Source organism: Diabrotica undecimpunctata, chromosome 2, assembly GCF_040954645.1.
Source record: "Diabrotica undecimpunctata isolate CICGRU chromosome 2, icDiaUnde3, whole genome shotgun sequence".
NCBI classification, from domain to species: Eukaryota; Metazoa; Arthropoda; class Insecta; order Coleoptera; family Chrysomelidae; genus Diabrotica; species Diabrotica undecimpunctata.
In genome coordinates, this window is record NC_092804.1 from 9,389,575 (window position 1) to 9,409,575 (window position 20,001).

Here is a 20,001-nt window from a genome sequence, read left to right on the forward strand (position 1 = left end):
GAATAAATGCTCAAGCTGTATTTTATCATTTTCAAATAGTTGATTAACATCTACTTAAATCGTTTCCGAAGATAGTAGAATAAATTTCAGCCAAAAGGTTTGACAAAAATATATGCGGACAAATACTCTTCGCGCCAGCCGCAGTGTCCAGATTATAAGCGCCAGCCGTGGAAGGTTAAGATATTTTATAACTGATGTGTTAACGTTCTGGTGCCATGATGTATGCTCTTTTCTTGTTTTCTCTAGGTAGGCAACACATTCTACGGCATTATGGAGAATTTTTGCTTTGCTTAATTGAGTTTGGTTCTTTTTCCTTTCATCCCATATATATCCTGATGTTTATATTTTCAGGAGTAAGCTATCCCATGTTTAGCACTATGGTCTACTTTTTAATTGCCTTCTTTTTGCACTAAAAGTGCTGCAAGGGACTCCAGATAATCCTAACTTCGTTCCTATTTACAGTCGCCACCAAATTATTGTAGAATTTATTATCTGCATGTCATTATGAAGTTGTTTCTATTTGATGGGATTACTAACAAAAGCAAGTAGTAGCAGATATAACCAAGGCACTTTATTTAAAAATATTGTGTTTTTTATAGCTTCTGCTATAGATAATTTCGAATAAAGTCTATTATACACATTTGTAACTATCTGTTTTGCTTTTGGTGGTAACATCATTTTACTTGTACTGGTCTTATTTTGATCGGCATATTCTTCTTGCTCAGAAATTTCTTTTTCATTATCTACTATCCAAGGACACAACATTTTTACCCTTTAACGATTAACAATTTTAGACATGGGAACAACAAACTACAAGGATAATAAATAAGTATTACAGAAACAATGTTTCGAAATTTCCACTAAAATATTACACATATATACACTGGTACAACAGAATATAATTTATTTGGTCAATATACAAAAATAGTTTTGTTTTTGATGAGTCAAAGGAATAGTGACAATTATTATTTCATACATTCATCATAAAATTTTTGCGAATTTAAATATTACATACAGATATTTATTACTAACAATTTAAGAAATAGCAAACAAACTAATTAAAAATATAAAAACATGAAATATTATCATAATAGGTAAATACCCTGACCAAACTAGTACTATTGTGTAAAATCTGTACTTAGGTACTCCGTTTTTGAAAAGAAACAATGTTTTAAAAAGTGTGATTTGATTTTAAGCTTAAACGATAATAACTGAAGACTTTTTACTTCATCTGGCAAAAAGTTATACAAACCAACATCAGTCGAATTTTTTATGCTGTTTGTCAACCTAAAACGTTGTGCTCTAATAGTATCTCTAGATCTTGTATCGTGATCATGGAAGTTGGAGTTTATGTTAAACTTACCTTTATTGGCATGAATTTCAATCAGCGTCTCATATATATCTGCATGACCAGAATTACCCCGTTAACAGTTATTTCGTACTGTAAATGGCTATGGAATAGTAGCACACAATAGGAATCATATAAACTAAGTTGCATATTAAAAAGGTGAAGGAGTAACAACTAGTATTAGGACAGGTATTGGAGAGACTGATAAATTTTATGTGTTGGATCAGATAACAGTGAAACTGCGGGGTAACATTCTCTAGTGTTAAATGTATGCTGATGATACAGCGTTAGTGGGAAATACTTAAAGGAACAAAAATTGCAACGGTGAAGATAAGCTCGTGAGGAAAGGTTTAAAATGAAATAGGAGAAAAACAGAATATTTGAGATATTCTGTTAATAAAGATTGAGTTACTACAAATAAAATGATAACTTAGGATGGTGAAAAGTAATAGTTTTAAGTACATGGGATCAGTACTACAGAGTAATTGGGAAATAGATGGAGATGCAGTAAGTAGAACTAGGGTATTATAGATTAAATGGAAGAGGGTAGTGTGTTTTGTGACAGAATTATTCTTCTGAAACTGAATGGCAAATTCTATAAAACTGATGTAAGACCAGCTGTGATATACACAATTGATTACTGGGCAGTTCAAAAGAAAGAGGAAAAAGAAAATTCTTAGATGGATGAATAGTCACCAAAAAAGGTAAAATTAAGAATGAATATACTGGAGGAAATCTACTAGTGGCACCAATTGATGCCAAAATGAGAGAGCATAGGTGAAGATGGTTTGGACATGTTCAACATTAACTATAATGACAATATGAAGAATTACTGATATGCAAGTTACCTCTAGGAGGAGTAGAAGAGGAAAATCGAAGAAGGCCTGGAAGAGACACAGGTAGGACATTAGCCAGTAAAAGGGATTGATATGGCTATGGATAAAAATTTAATCACAGGAATAAAGGTACAGAGAATGATGATGCATCATGTAGAGGCAGGAAATGTATCTAGTTGATCAAATAGTCAATAAAAACTACAGTTCTAAATTATTACTAATATATTTTATAAAAACATAATACACCTTGTGATTATTTTTTACTATAGTATTCTCTAGTGCATAATAACTAAATAAAATTCTTGTTTATTTCATACAAGAATGGGATCAAAGGAGTATATTGCAGATGTTTCTGAAAATTCTGATTGGATCTAATGTAATAACAGATAGTAAATCCAACTAGAAGCTAATATACAGCATTTTAACAAAATATCTTCAAGAGAAATATAAATTTTTCTATGAAATCTGAAAATTCCAATCTTTGCTTTGTGTGAGGGGTTATTGCTTATTGTCCAAGACATGTCATATATTTTCTCAGAGAAATGTGAACTTTTAAGACAGTGAGTTGTAGTTTTACAATCTGTTATATAAAAAATATTGCAGAACTGCAGAACATAAAATGTTTATTGAAATTTTGGTTTTGCGACAAAAAGTTGCCGAAATAGAAAGACTATTGGAAAAACACCATTTTAAAGTCTTATATACCTACTATAAAACCTGTATAAAAATGACCAGTTTGTAAATATATGGAATGCAAGTTGGATCAAAATCAGATGATACCAATTAGAAAGTCAAGATATGTGTGAAATCCTATTATCTTCAAATACTTTTTGACAACTGTGTATGTATTTTATTAGCTACATTGTGCTAAAAGTGCTGTATATAACCTTTATACTATACTACATATTTCATTTTGTGTTTGTGTGTTGTTTACAATAATTGTTTAAAAAAAAAGTCTGTGTCAATACTTAAAATATAAAGATCCAGAAAATACAATAAACAAAAGTACTAAAACCATATTTTTTATACATAAAGTCCCACAGAAATAAAAATTAAACCTCATGCTTTAATCTTTAATGCAGAGTTGATCTTGACTAATAGAAAATGTTAATCACTAACACACACTTATCTGGCTAATTCTTATGTACTATAATTTATATTTAATTTGCAGTTTCACAAGCATCAATCCAATCATTGTAGACATCAACTGGCTCGGATAGAAAGTTTATAGTTGTTTGGAAATCTTCTAAACAAACCCGACATGTTATCCGAGCTGTACTCCTCCCTTTATCCCTAAAATGTAACAATGCATTTTACTTAAAATATATTCTAAACAGTGGTCCCAAAGCTTAGTTAGGTAAACATTATAGTTATTGCTTGTTATGTTATTTCTTTTTGTATTAGTAGTAGTATCAGTAGTCTGGCCGACTCCTCATAAGGACAAAGGCAAAGAGAAAGATGATAAATGAGTAAAATGAGTTACACTAGTATAAAGAAGTCAACAATCAATATAGTATGCAATATGTACGCTTCAATAAATAGAAAAATAGCATTAGTGTTTCTGTTACAAGTGTTTAACTTAGAATTAATAATAGTTAATGAAGAACTTACATTTTAACATCACAGGATTTCTCGTGATTGCAAAATGGGCAGTTAAATAGTATGTCCAAGGGTTCTATAGCTTTTCTTTTTGGTGGAGGCTTTCTTTTTGACTTGCGACGACCCATTTTTTAACTGTAGTGGAAAATGGAAAAGTTTAAAATTTGTGTTTATAAAATATTTACCTCAAAAATCTGATGCTTACTTATCGTACTAAAAAAATGTCAAACGTCACCTGCTGTCAATGTCATTCTTCTGTTTTTGTCTATTATAGTATGGATGATTATCATCCCAGTACTATTATAGTATGAATGATTATCACCCAAGTGTTTTTTCAAAGATGAGTTCACAAAAAAATATGGACCACTACTGAGTATGACTGTATATTTAAAATATTAAATGTTCTTATGTAAGAATGACAAAAATAGTTTAAACATTACGTCGGGATCAGTGGAGGAAGAGTTTGGTTTAATAATACACTCAGATATTATATATCTATAATAATCTCCTTTCGAGATTTTACTTTACTTTCTCATAGATCTTACATACAATATAAATAAAAAAAATAGGTATTTTAATTTAATAAAGGTATATTACAGGATCACCAGCTTCTTCCCTTTGTACAATTTTTTGTTTGGGGTCGTGTGAAACCATGTATTCTCGTACTGCTAGCAACGTTATACTTATTATGTATAATACTATAGGGATAATATTTATCCTAAAACAAATAAAGAAGTTATACTATTGTTGGTTGTATTCAGTTACATCACAATCACAGTCTGTCTTTTTGACAAATTTTTTATATAAAAATAACATTATCAATTTAAGTTACCTACAATTTCAAAAATTTGACGAATGATTTTATTTTTATGTTAGCACGTGCTATCTTTATGCAATTTTTATTAAATATCTTTCTATATATCTACAAACCACTCAATTTATGTTCACTATTGTAACGAATCGAAAGAAAATATCCCTCATGCATGGGACGTATTCTTTCTGTATTAATTACTTTTTTTGTTTTTGTTTTCTATTGCTAGAACATATCATGGAATACAACCTACCAGTAAGAGTATCCTAAAACTGCCGTCTTATCTGAGTTCATAGCTCCAGTTAATGTATAATAAATACCTATATCATGGAAAATGCTTATTTGGAAGAAAATTCCCCATACTGCTACTGCGATAATAACGGTGCCTAACGCAATCCCGTTATATACAAATAATCCGTATATACTGAGATATATTTGTATAGGATTGGACACAGTATTGTACAATGATAGACCAGCTGCTAGTAAACCAAATAATATGGATACTGATAAGAAAAATATTGTTGATATCCATACTCCGAAATTGATAAATTTTCTGTCCTTACTGGAACCTAAAAACATAAAAAAATATATTCATTATCTGTGATTGAAAAACAATAAAAAAACAACGAGAAATATTTATAATATATTTGGTAGCTAAAGCTAAAGGAATAGCAAATAACCACTGGGCTACTTTATGTACGATTCGCGATAACAATATGACGAGTTTTTAATGCTTAGAGTCTCATTTTTCATTTTTAATTCGGTAGTTATTATAGTTAAGATTGGAATTTGATATCAATCCGAGGTTACAATATCTCTCAGAATGTTTAGCTCCAAAAGTGTAAACATGGCTTTTGCCTATAAGACCGAGACCTAGTCGGTCTTATAGGCATTGTCAATAATTGTCAAATTTGTATTCTCTGAACAAAACAAAGATGTTTTTTTTACATGGGCTTTAACAAGAATTAATTATATTGAAAATTACAAATAATTTATTTACTAAATGCTGCTTATCTATTTGGCTATTATAGTAACATAACATGTCTAGTATGCTACCTCTATATGAAGCCACAAAAAGTCAGGAGACTTGTCTTCGATGGCGAATTAGATAAACTGCTATTCCAAGCTTGCTGAACGCTATTGGACGATGTTAGGAATAACCTTTTATACAACCGACAATACATGTGCAGTTTACCCTGCAAAACACCAACACGTAAAGAGTGTAGAAGATATTACTTTTTGTAAAAAAGTTTTTCTTGGACAAATTGTTGGTGCAGCCTCCTTACATATTCAATCTTCATTTCTGCCCACGATTGTCTAAAATTTGTTTGTCTGTGCCATATTGTACCGACTTGTCCCCTTATGTCATAGTCCCATCTTAAATTTGGACGTATTCTTGGTCTCTTGACGCTTCTTGGATACCACAGTTTAATTATTACATTAGTAACTTTTCTGTCTGATCCATTGTATTCTTTTTCGACCTCTTTTTGTTAGACCTAGCATGCATCGCTCCATTGACCTTTGAGTAACTTTGAGTTTCAATATTATATCTTTCTTTGATTTGAATATAACTGCATTTCTACCAAAAGATGCCCAAGCCAGTTTCATTCTTCTATTGATTTTTGGAAGTAAGTAGCCAGATTTATGTATTAATTATCTTAGGTATAAATATTTGTCTACTGTCTTAAGTGCAGTATTGTTTATTATTACATCTTGGACATCCACATAGCTCGTTGTACATGGTTTTTGTTTTTGTCAAGTTCATTTTTAGGCCAACTTTATTACTAGCCGCATTTAAGTCGCTTATAAGTTATTGAAGTTCTGCAGGATTATTAGTAATTAAAACGATGTCGTCTGCAAATCTTAGATGGCTGAGGTATTCTCCATCAATGGATATTCCTTTGTTCTGCCATTTCATTTTGCTGAATATATTTTCTAGAGTTCTAGAATATTATATATATATATATATATATATATATATATATATATATATATATATATATATATATATATATATATATATATATATGTCTAACTCAAGTTCCCAACTGAATTTATATCGAGCCACTTCTTAACGTAATTCCCAATAAAAATTAAGTAATAGTGTTAAGTAAATAAAGAAATACTTAATTAAAACACAATGAATATAATTTTAGAAGAAGCAAAAACAAAGAGATCACCACAGAAAAATGAAGAAGATGAAGACAAAGATACAAATGCAGTTATCATTAGAATGATAAAAAAAACTGATGAGAAAAATGAAGAAATGATGAACGAAATAAAGCAAGTGCGGAAGGAACAAGTCGAAAACAATAAAAAATTAATGAAAATAAACCAAGAGAATCAGAACTTAAAAAAAGAAGTCAAGCAACTACAGGAAAAAATCGGACAGATAGAGAAATGCAGTAAGAAGAAAAACATGATATCAGGATTAAAAATGGAAACATTAGAGAAGGAATGGAGCATTTAATAGCCAGAGAACTACGAGTAAAAGGATCTTATAACGTTATTTCAACATAAACCTTCATCGCCAGAGATCCGGATAGATACAAACACACTGCTTAAAAAGCTCAAGAGACAGATAACTATTTTATTTTATTAAATCGTGTTCTTTTATGACCATCAAAGTAGATGGCACTTCTTTAGCTATCTACTTTAAATGAGAAATAAGCAGGGACATCTGCTGGCTGTTCTGAGTGTGAATTTTTATCTACCCGGATCTGTGTCGATGTCGGGTTGTGCAGAGCTAACGTTATAAGATCCTATTTATACCGATTTGTACACAGAACATTTGACGAATTGTGTTCTTGCGCCATATATATGCTTCTTTAATTCATATATACAGCTTCTCAGCAGTAATCAGCTGCCAATGAAACGCCATGCTGCCGCCATCTGTGAGCGACGGCTGAAAGTCATGTGGGAACGGACCTGATTAGTGCAATGCATCGAATAAGTCTAGCAATTAGGCAACCGTGTAGGGCGCTTACTGTATAACATTATTAAATTTCGAAACATATATGCTCCCTATTAGGCGGTTTACCCCTATAAGCAGAGCATCAACCGACTAAAATTCTTTTTGCATTTCTAATGCACCAAACCTTTTTTATTCGATTCTATATATTTTTCCAAGATGAAATGTATTTTTTTTTTAATTTTTACAAGTGGGCCGGCAATTTTTATTAACAAATAACTTATACAAAAAAGCAATTTCACCAAATTGTTTCGGAATCAATTTTTTTAGGTGTATCTCATCAAAATAAACACTTTTTCTCTCTTTATAATTTTTCGAGAAATGCTTCCTTTTCGAGTTATTTGCATTTTTTTGTTGAAAAAATGCCGTAATTAGTGATTTTTGCGATTTTTTTTCTAAAAAACTACTAAATGAATTGCAATTTTACAAATAGCTTTATAATCTTTAAACCGTCGAGTACAAGTTAGAATATTTTGACAAGGATAAATTGTTTCTATCTCGCTAAAAACGTGGACCCAAATATTTCGAATATGCCTTTCGGGAGTATCCCGCTAAGCGTGTACAGCGGTTGAGGTGCTGTAGGCGCTAAAAAAATGCATCTAATGAAAAATTACCACCTTCGAAACCAGCATTATAACAACATTACTTAAGAGCAAAGTGGCAAATAAATGAATGGATTCAAGCAAAAAACAATATTACTTCATCTCTTGATCCATTAACCCATGGTTGGACAATGGAAAATAATTGTTTCGATTTTAATTATTTTGAAGGCGAAACTAATTTAGATATGTTACAAAAGTATTTCTGCTCATGTACCGGAAAATGTTCTACGAAAAACTGTAATAATTGTATTTCCTATAATTTAGAATGCTGCGCAGTATGTGCATGTACACCAGAGAATTGTAAAAATATTAAAGACGACTTTATTGAAGACAATGAAATCAGCTTATTAGATGGAAATCCTGTTGCTGTTGACGAAAATTTTCAAATTATTGACAATGAAAACGATGTATAATTAATATTATATTTTAATTTTATTATATTTTTCAATGAAAATTAATTATATCTTGCTTAATGTATTTCACTGTAATAAAACATTCAATAATATAGTCACCACGTATATTAAAAGAAAAATTACATTATTATAGCATTGTAAAAAATTAATTTTAATTGTTTTAATTATAATATGTCTATATAAAAATAATTAGAAATATCTAATTATCGTACAATTTTTAATAAATTGTACATAATATTTGTATTGAATTAATTTTTTAAATTTAAACAAATATTTCTACGTGCCGCACGCCTGTATCGCCGTAACCGCTGTACACACTTAGCGGTAGACTGCTCGAAAGGCATATTCGAAATATTTGGGTCCACGTTTTTAGCAAGATAGAAAAAAATTATCCTTGTCAAAATATTCTAACTTGTACTCGACGGTTTAAAGATTATAAAGCTATTTGTAGAATTGCAATTCATTTAGTAGTTTTTTAGAAAAAAAATCCCAAAAATCACTAATTAAGGCATTTTTTTCAACAAAAAAATGCAAATAACTCGAAAATGAAGCATTTTTCGAAAAATTATCAAAAGAGAAAAAGTGTTTATTTTGATGAGATACACCTAAAAAATTAATTTCGAAGCAATTCGGTGAAATTGCTTTTTTGTATTAGTTATTTGTTAATAACAATTGCCGGCCCACTTGTAAAAATTAAAAAAAAATACATTTCATCTTGGAAAAATATATAAAATCGAATGAAAAACGTTTGGTGCATTAGAAATGCAAAAAGAATTTTAGTCGGTATATTCTGTTTCTAAGCGTCTTTTGAGGGGTAAACCGCTCGCCTATATGGAACTGCAGAATAGATTTTTTATGAGAAAATGAAAAACAATTTAAGCCAAAAAAAAAGTTAGCCAAAAAACATTTAAAAACTTACTTGCTTGTGTGGATCGCAATACTGAAAAATCATTATGTAATTTGGTACTACTTGAAACGCTCGGACATTCATTGTCGTTCTGTGGATGGTCTCCGTTATTATCGTAAAGGTCCTGTAAAATTTGAACTCTCCCTTCGCTATTCTTTGCACATAACATAGCACAAATGTTATCTTTTGCCAAACATGTCACTGAAATAAATACAGTATTATATAAGTACTAACTAGTAGACCTAAAAATTAATGTAAGTGCTAGTGGAACTGTTAAGTTTAATTTACTACACCACGAAAAATGTTACTGTCAGGATTCAAATGTACACCGAAAAAGTAAATCAAAGGAATGCAGCGACCACAAAACAATTTACCTCATGTCACACTCTCTGAAAAATCTCTTCAAAATAATTCATAACGAATACCTAAGCGAAATTGAAAGACGATATCAGTGACATACCATTTGGCTTTCGTAGTACTGTTTTTATATATAATCTTTATTTGTGGCCAACGTACTTAAGGTACGAAAGATATTCGGATCAAAACTCAAAATCAAGACGTTTATTTTTAGCTTTATAGATCTTGACAAAGCTTTTGATAAAGTTCGAGTCGATCATCTCATGGAAATCCTTATAAATAAAAATTTTGACCACCTAGGTAAAAAAACAATATTTATTTTATACTATAATTAAGAAGCAAAATAAAAAAATTTAAATAAAACATCCCAGGAAGTTGAAATAAAAAGCGGAATAACGCAAGGAAGTATATTATCGCTCCTAGTTTTTAATGTATACTCTGAAAAAATTATAAAATCAGCTTTGAAAAATTAAGCAACTGGCATAAAAGTCAACGATGTTTGTACAGAAATATTTGTTGCACCAAAAGGATAACAACCCTAAATGCTATAGATCAATATCTCTGTTTTATCACTTATACAAAATAATGAAACTAATAACCTTTGACCGGATTATTAACACCGTGGAATCCCTTCTGATCCCACAAGCTGATTTTAGACCGTCGACTGGGAAAAATCTGTACCAGCCAGGCTCTTCATCTTACACAGCATATCGAAGACGGCTTTGAAACGAAAATGATAACAGGTGTCGCCTTTGTTGACTTGACAGCTGCATATGGCATTGTAAATCACCAACTCCCAAAAAAATGTATACCATTACACAAGACTTCTTCCTCACACAAATAATATCAACTTCTCCTCAGAACCGCATGTATTTTGTGTATTTTCAGGACCAATGCAGCCGTTAGCGAATCCAAAAACTGTTTGCCAAAGGGGAGTGCTAACTGATACATTAGCTGACTTTGGAATATATTATAAACGTAATAAACTAAAATAAAACCCTAATAAAATGCAGGTAAGTGCATTACACCTAAAAAATTAGCAAGTTTTGAGAAGCCATGGAGAGATTGGAGAGATCTACAATTAAATCACTGAATTATATGAACTGATCTCCAACATTTAAGAAGCACTGTCAAAACCAAAATAAAAGTAGCTTCAAGAAACAACATTATAAGAAAGTTAATCGGAACTTCCTGAAGTTGTAAGGATTTAATGGAAAAGATCAATTTACGAAGAATCTGTACTCCGCAGTACAAACTGCTTCAAACAAAAAATGTGGCTGAGATAATTTTGTACAAAAACGTTTATTAGCACTTTTTATGTATAATAAACCAATCTCTCAGAAACAACGCTTGCAGCGACCGGCGATTTTGAATGTAAGCTACGCGCATGAGATCAATTTTTTAAATAAAATTTGTATCAACTCGGCGATAATAATTTGGATTCTTTTGGTCAGAGTATCCTATCTAGGGGAGCAAAAAACCTGCCGCTTATAACTTCAAACCGGTTTTTTTCTCCACAATAATTGGTTTTTACGTTTTTTTTGTCCCGGTTAAACCGTTTTTTTTAAGTAATAACTGATGAAAACCAGAGAACCGATCCCCAATAAAATAACAGTCTTGAGACAATGATGTTGGGATTCGACGCTTTCGGGAAAGTAATACGGGGGATTATATCTGCCAAACCATAAAGAGGCTCCTTGAAGAATTCGGCATCCCTATGGCTAGAGTAGTTGGTGCCTACACAGATGGTGGAGCGAACATGGTAGTTGCAGTAACGAAGTAGCTCGGAGATGACAAAAACATTTTATTGCCTTTCGCTGAGGCTACAAATAAGATCTTGAATTACCAGTACATTACTGGTAACGTTGTAATCTCCCTTGTATCCATCATCAAAAAGTCGTTAAAAAACCTCTCCTCAAAACATAGCGTAGCCTAAAGTCTACGCCAAAAACTTAACTAGCCTTTAAGAAAGAGGCACCAAGCTTTTACAAAACCCTCTGCTGTGCCATGCTACACTCACGGACCCACGGTTCAAAAAATTATATATCAATGCATTGACAACGGACAAAACTACATCCATTTTATACTTAGAAGTCAGGAAGTACCTTGCCGACTTTCTCTTTCCTGCTCTTTTCAGACTAAAGAGACCAAAGTCGGTTCAGAATCAAACCCTCTTTGGTCTTCACAGGATCTGAAGTTGATGAACAGTGGTTCCAATCCAGGTTCCCTGGAAACACAGATTCAAAGTTATTTTTCAAATGAACTCACTCTTTAGCTGCAGCAATCTTTGCTGTCAAGATTGAGTAAACCATTTGCATTCTGATAGCAGAGCAGAACGAGTTTTTCCCAATACGCTGCATGAAAAATACTAGCCAACATAATGCTAAATCCATTTATTTTTTAGACAGTTTCAATATCGATAATCTTGGTATTGGCTATTAATTAAAAAAAACTGAATATCGGCTTTGTAATAACCGGTAAAAAACCGGTATAACCGAAAACCGATGTTTTGTCAACAGCCGACAGCCCTTAACCTATCGACAAAAATCAAATGCATTTTAAAGTAGAAGGGAGCAGCGTTCGTATGCAATTTTTGCATTTTGCAGTAAATGTACGATTTTTGCCATTTTTTACGATTCTTCGTAATTACGTAAGAATTATTTGGAATAATTTAAACAGCTTTTTGGTTGTAGTCTTGTGTAATTGTCTAAATCGTATAAATATGACCTTACAGTATCAACAAAATACCACATCAACTGCTAAAACACATGCTGCAATCACTATTTTATCAAAATCAACTACAGAAGTTAATTAACAGCAAAAACAAACATCTCAAACACCAATGGCAATTGATATCGCAAGTACCAAACGAAACTTTTTTAGTTACAGTTACACCCATCGCTGAGGAAGTATTCGTCTTATTGTCCTAGAAACGAAATTCACAAAAGAAGTCAAAAACCTGTGAAGAGGTAAAAAATTCAGGACAAAACACTAAAATTATTTTTCGAAAATACGTATGAGAAGATTGAGCGAAGAAAGGCATTGAAAACTATAATATCCTTAAATATGTTATGAAAATTGTTAATTCTATCTTGTGTTTATTTTACTTACTTGATATTTGGACCGTTACGGAAGTAACGCCCGTTCTGAGCGTCCCTTGAAATAAGCCATACTTGATCTTGCTGTAATAAGAATCTGATGCATTTTTGACGATCAGCTGCGCTTGATCCGAATAAACCCATTGTTCAGTTGCCACCGAAATAATCGTAAATAAAACACCAATCCCCGACACAACAGAAGCACCAAAAACAAATCCACGTTTTATCCTTGCCATTATGATATTTACAGTATGTCTCACTAAGTATACAATATTTTAAGATGAAAATATTTGAACAATTTAATTTCACTTTTACATTGCTGTGAGATATTCTGTTGATTTTTACTTAGAATGCTGATTTGGCCAACATAAAAATTTTATCTTATCTATCTTTTGTAGTATCAATTGTTTGTTCCATATGATATCATGTTAGAGATTTGGATATAGTCACACATTTTATTTAGTGATAAGGCCTGCAATGATCTTTTTTTTAAATTAAGCTTTGTGATTACCGGTTATCAGATTAGAAACAGTACGATTTCGTGTACAGGTGACGATTGATAAATTTATTTCTTAATTATTAACAAGATCGTTATTATTATTGTCCAGCCGTATGAATTAGTCGTCCTTGGCGACTTTGTCAACCATTAAATATATATATATATATATATATATATATATATATATATATATATATATATATATATATATATATATATATATATTGTTATGATTGTTTATTTTGACTTTGATTTTAATTTATTGAGCCAATAAAAAAATTATAATTTAATTGTTATCAAATGTAAAATAAGACTCCTCATTTTACCTGTGTTCGATGGATTCAAAGATTTTCTAGTTGTCCTTTATCGAGATAGAGAAGAAGGATAATAATAAAAGAAAATAGTATATTACAAAAATTAAGTATTCTTTATTTTATATAAAAAAGGAATAAAACAATTTTCAACTTCTGCCGTTACCTAATCAATCAGCATACAAGAAAGTAAATGAAATTTTTATAATAATAAGATTTTAAATCTACATAAATTTATAATAAGTGAAAACCATTTTTACTTAAACTTTCCTTTATTTGAAACAAAAAAACAACAAAACTGTAACTTTTGATTAGTCAAACAAAACTCAATTCTTTAAATTTGAATGATAATGACCATGATGTCAACACAGATACCAATTTCAATTGTACAAAACACTTACAGCTTTTTTTTCTTATTGAATTGTATGTTGGCACATACCCAGAAAAGTCCAGTCTCCTCAACGATGTGATCTCTCCTCTATGGCACCTCGGCTCCTTCCTAACGTCTCTGCAAACCTCCTGCAGACTACACAAAAACACCTGATTCACTTCTCCAAAAACTCTGCTACTTAGTTATGACACAAGGACCTCCTTTTGTCAACTTGATGCCGTAAAACTACTTTCACATATACTTCACAAAATGCCCACGGTAGATACAAGGACCTCTTTTAATCTACTTGTTATCTCCTTCTGCAAAACTATTCACTTCTTTTTACAATTCCGGTATCTAAACTCATGAACCACACCCTATCTTCTAAGCAAACGACTGTTTCCTTCGATGGCAAAATTACAACTGCCTCTCCCCGTCTCCTAATCAGGCTAACCCCATTACCATTCAAAAACGTCTATCCAATCAAAAGCTCAAATCTTGTTTACTACTGTTAATGTTTGTTCTAAAAATTCTGTGTATCATTTGGGAAGACCAAATTACTGTTTCAGAGAAAGAATAAATAAAAATTGATTTTTCTATCCTCAGTCTGTTAATACACAATCTATACCTGTTTCCAAAGATTAGAATATGGTCATTTAATACACAAACAATGACAAGATTAACTTACAGGTAAAATGTCTTCTAATTCTACACAAAGGGGTTTTTTGATAATTTTGTTGGAAACGGAAAAGGTCGTTTTTAAAAATTTCTATTCTTATCTACCTTAAATCTTATTTTAAATTACTATATACAATTTGTTTATAATGATATCTTAAAATTTTATTCCGATGGATCTTTTTATTTATTCTTCTTTGGTTGGGAAAGAAGAAAATATGACAATATATATATATATATATATATATATATATATATATATATATATATATATATATATATATATATATATATATATATATAGATCCTACAGACATTGATGCGTCCTTACATTTATGTTTTTGCATGTAATGCTGCATCCACCGCATTGTTGCGTCAATATACGGACGCAGGATTACAATCGCTTATATTTCAAAAATGGTCGTTACCAATTTCTCCTAACTGACATCAGGGGACACTCGTAATCCAAACAACGGATGTGGCGAATTTGCATATAGTTCTGAGTTATAGCAACAAATTTATTAAGGATTTTAAGTGACGCAACAATGGTGTTAGCATGAAATTTTTGTGTATATATTAGTTCATGGTATCTCCTGCAGGAGGCGTATGAAACAATGGAGTATACTTCATTGGTGTATATTATTTTCATTCTCTCGATTATTCTGCTTCATTTCAATTTGGCAACATTGCTAACCGTCTGAAATACCATTAAATATATAGATGTTTTGCAGTAACATGTAGGTAATAGAGTTTAAGTTGTAAATATGTATATTATTTTTACAATATTACTTTGATGACATTTCATATTTAAGCTTTTTACTAAAATCGCATCCTTTGAAAATGTTTACAGCAACCTTCATCTAGAAGCTGTGGTACTTTACTCTTGTACTTTTGTTTTTTGTGATTTTTTAAGAATGTATATTTCCGATATATGCAAAGCTGGTCTTGCGAACAACTTTTATTTGAAAAGCCTTTCGATATTGTAAAAGAACAAATTCAGATTCCGGGTGGTTAATTAGTGATAAATTTAAATACAGGGACAGACTTTGAGACGTTTTTCAAAAACTAGATAAAATATATTTTTGTGCATGATAAACCTGATAACGAAAGTCGCATAACCCACCCACCTTGAAACGATGACAGGTACGTGACGGGTCAACATCAGATTTTTTAACATTTTAATAGATAGGTGTTAGAAGTTAGCCTTTATTTTATGAGTAGAAAATTGAAAAAGGTACGATAGTTAAACAATCCCTTCGGAACAAAATTAAATACTTCCAAAATGTGTATTTTTATACAATTAGTTATATTTAATTTAAACACGAATGCACAAGTTTAAATGGATGTACTTACGTTACTTAATTTAACACAAAGATTGTTTTATTGAATTTGCTTTATACAGTATCAATTAATCTATAGGCTAAAAACTGAACCTGTCAAGAAGTCAGAGAATTTTCAATCTGCTAAAAGATGAATGGTCCATACCAAATCATGAAATCACTAAAGGGACATATCTGAAGAACAAAATGTTAGATTGGTGTAAACTCAGGATTACTACTGATGCAGTAATAATAGCACAGCCACACAAAATAAAAAGAAAAGTGTCTACTACGCACTACGCTAGTGTAGGTATTCCGATGTATTTTTGTGCATATTTGTTAAATATTTACGAGTAGATCCTCAGTTACGGAAAGTTTCTTTAGTGGCAAAGAAAGATTTATTGATTTGTAGCAACTGATCTAAAAATTTTCAAAAATTATTTATTGAAGAAAGCAGATGAATCTATTCAACATTTAAAGAATAATAAAAATAGTAAAATAAGCTACAAGTTAATTATATAATACATAAAATTAATGGAAATAATTTTCTGCCGTTTGATTTTATTGAATCGTGAAAGAGTTGGCGAAACGGAGCGCATGCCAATTCACGTTTATTCTGAAACAAGTACTCATCAAACATGAAGAGTTTTGAGAAGCCATAACACCTACTGAAAAAATATTGCTATAATATAATATAATATTATATATATATATATATATATATATATATATATATATATATATATATATAATATTAACTAAATTCAAAAGAGTTGTAATTCGTGACAAAGGAAGGGGTATTCCGGTGCTCTTCAGCATTGACCTACAAGAACACACAGGTGTTTTGACAAATTGAAGAAAAAACTTTGTTGAGGATTCAAATATATATTTGTTCCCGAAAATCGGTACAAATAATCCGACGACCGGTTATAAAGTTAAGGAAAAACATGTCAAAATGAGTGGAGTAAAAAATCCTGGTGCCATTACATCAACGAGATTATGCAAATATTTAGCCAGCCAAATCTTCAACATGTAGCCGAATGATATCGAACAACTAACAACTTTTATGGGTCACATTAATGACGTACATAAACAGGTGTATAGATTGCCTGATGACTTATGATACATGTGATGTAGTATAAGCAAATGATGCAGAATTAGATGGTAGTGAGTTAGTTTGTCGAACCTGAAAATGTCCCTACTATCAACAAAAAAAGTCATACTCTGGTGCCATGTACTTTAGACCAAAAATAAATTGCAAAAAAATTCTTTACAGATCACATAAGAAACAAGACACCACCGAAAAAAGGAGAGTGTAAAGAACTTAAATCCAGCAATACAAATATTTTTGGCAATAAAACATAGCTCCAAATTAAGGTTTTTATACGAAATATTTACCGATTGAGTTAATTTGTGATGCAATTTGACACTGGGCTGACAATCACGAGATACATTAATGCCTGCCGCTAGTTGATGGTTTATTCTTACTTCTGTGCTTATAGCACATTCGAAGTAATTTTTTGAGTTCAGTGTATTTTATTCAATAGAATGTAGTATTTTGTATTAGTTTACTATAGTTTTAAATTTCTACTCAAGTTCTTTATTAAAACGAAAATGATTATTGATTTGTGTTATTTTAAATGTTTCACTTCATTCCTATAGTCAACTTTGTATCTCTTTGGAGATAATACTCTTTTTAATCTAAGAGGGGATGAGAAAAGAGAAAATTTTCACGTTTATTGAAAGTTTTTGAACAAAAATTGTTAACCATCTTTAGTTTCAGAGCTTACTCTTTTATTAATAATATGTAGTCTTTAGTTTAGTTTAGCTTTTTAAATTTTTGGTCTTATCAAAAATTGTTAAAAAAAAATAATCAACACAGTTACAACTGTTTGTTACTTATAATATTTTTTGAGATATTCACCTACTTTGAAGTAATCCTTAAAACGAAAAAACTTTCAACTGCATTTTTCTCAAAAATTATCTTGTGTGATTTATATTTAATATTAGTCTGGGTATATAAATAATACGCTTTTTCGAATTTTGTTACAAAAAATGGAATTTGTTGATGTCGATACCGTTATAAGCACCATTTTCTATCATCCAAAAAAAGGAAATTAAGTGTTTTTTCGTATTATACGATTTTTTAATATCTAAAAAATTTCAAATGTAATAAATATTTATATATAATAAAAGTTATAACATTAATTATGCCTGATACATTATATTTAAGATATTTTTTAAAGTTACAAATAGTTAAAAAATATGTTTTTGAAACAGTACGATTACTTCAAAACTAATTAATATTAAAAAAAAAATGTGATTTATAAACAATTCAGTTCTGAATGTAGCTCATAACTTTTGTCCGCAACTTTTCTCGGTAAACACGAACGTTTCTATTCTCTCACTTTTTATTTTTGATACTTTACTGGTATTTCAAAAGTGTTTGAAATACCAGTAAAGTATCAAAAGTGTTCAAAAACACTGATAATTGTTAATAACTTTTATTAAAAAGGTTTTCCGATGCAACATAATTTACATTATATCTTTTTTGAGAAATATGAGTATTTTGGAATTTCTATAATAAAGTTATTAGTTTTGACATTATTATTAAAATATTCGTATATCATGTAATACTGAAATGTGCTTAGAAAATTATGAACATTCTGTATAGTGCCTTAGTATTTGCGGCATATTTTGATTAACTTTTTGACTTTTTCTTTTTCTTTAATTCTTACTTTAATATCTTTAATTCTCATTTTATATTAGTGATATTCCTGTGAGTCAATAATTTTCATTAATAACACTATATCAGTTTTTCCTGATTTACAATTTCTTTTCGTTTTGTCGTTATGGCTTCATTTATAAAATGATGCTACTCATTATCTAGCAGACAACTTTGAGAATATAAGATGGCATTTTCTACGCAGACATATTTTCTAACCGAGTACAGATAGTATTTAGGATGACATCAAAATGAATGATAAACTGAACCGAGGTATTTGATAATGGCAACGTTGCGGATGCAGAAACAGCTTTAGTATGAACAAAAATACCCGTTGCGGACACAGAAATGTCGGCTTGCTGTAATATGGTATATTGGGACGTTCCAACGATGGCAAAATATGTGGATGCAAAATTGCTATCGTAGTGAAAGTAAAAATCATCTTCTTTATTCTTAAAGTATATAGAAAACTGAGTTGACACTGAAGTAGCCATGGTTGCGGGATAGTCAACAACAGTCTAAAATTTAGATATATTCCAATTTTTCGAGTGGACGCACAAACATACCTATAATAAAATGATGCAGCAATGATGGTAAGATTTATATATATATATATATATATATATATTTATATATATAATCATGATTATATCATGATAAAATCAATATTTTACTGTATATTTTGATAAGTAGTTGTACAGTGTAATTGAGTGATTATTCATTCGAAAAAAAAAGGACAATGTAGTGCAAATTAATAAAACTTTCTCTGTGCGGGTTTTAGGAAGATTAACATTCTTATTTTTTGTCTACGTTTTGGTTAGATAAGACAATGTTTTTGACTAAAAATAGATTAGGATTAAATTGGGTTAAGTTTAATTTTATAATTTAAACGGAAATTTTGTAGATGACAGTGTTAGGAAGAGAGGGTCCTGTCTTTTTCGATTTTGGTAGGATAGAAAAAGTTTGGAGGGGGGTGGGGAGAAAATTGAAGACGCGGGTGGGCTAGGAATTATTTTAGGAGGTCAGAAAATGAAGAATAGAAAGGAGGGCATCTTTTTTAAAGGGTATAGTTGTCAAAGTTAAAAAGCAATGGATTTTTACCAAACTTAATTCAATAGATTAAAAAGAAAAAGTTTGTGGGTGTAAGTGTTTGTTCTACG

General features: G+C 30.5%; 2 protein-coding genes across 2 annotated transcripts; both read right to left on the bottom strand.

The window, feature by feature from the left end:
* Nucleotides 1–3,317: 3,317 nt before the first annotated feature.
* On the bottom strand, nt 3,318–4,015 carry LOC140434149 (transcription elongation factor 1 homolog). Its single transcript, XM_072522202.1, has 2 exons — nt 3,796–4,015; nt 3,318–3,477 (listed from the first exon to the last, which is right to left on the bottom strand). The coding sequence occupies exons 1-2, from the start codon at nt 3,909–3,911 to the stop codon at nt 3,345–3,347; spliced, it is 249 nt and encodes an 82-aa protein (XP_072378303.1). The 5' UTR covers nt 3,912–4,015; the 3' UTR covers nt 3,318–3,344.
* Nucleotides 4,016–4,268: 253 nt separating this feature from the next.
* On the bottom strand, nt 4,269–13,359 carry LOC140434148 (uncharacterized). The gene is made up of 4 exons (XM_072522201.1): nt 12,956–13,359; nt 9,500–9,688; nt 4,848–5,163; nt 4,269–4,501 (listed from the first exon to the last, which is right to left on the bottom strand). The coding sequence occupies exons 1-4, from the start codon at nt 13,176–13,178 to the stop codon at nt 4,363–4,365; spliced, it is 867 nt and encodes a 288-aa protein (XP_072378302.1). The 5' UTR covers nt 13,179–13,359; the 3' UTR covers nt 4,269–4,362.
* Nucleotides 13,360–20,001: the final 6,642 nt, after the last annotated feature.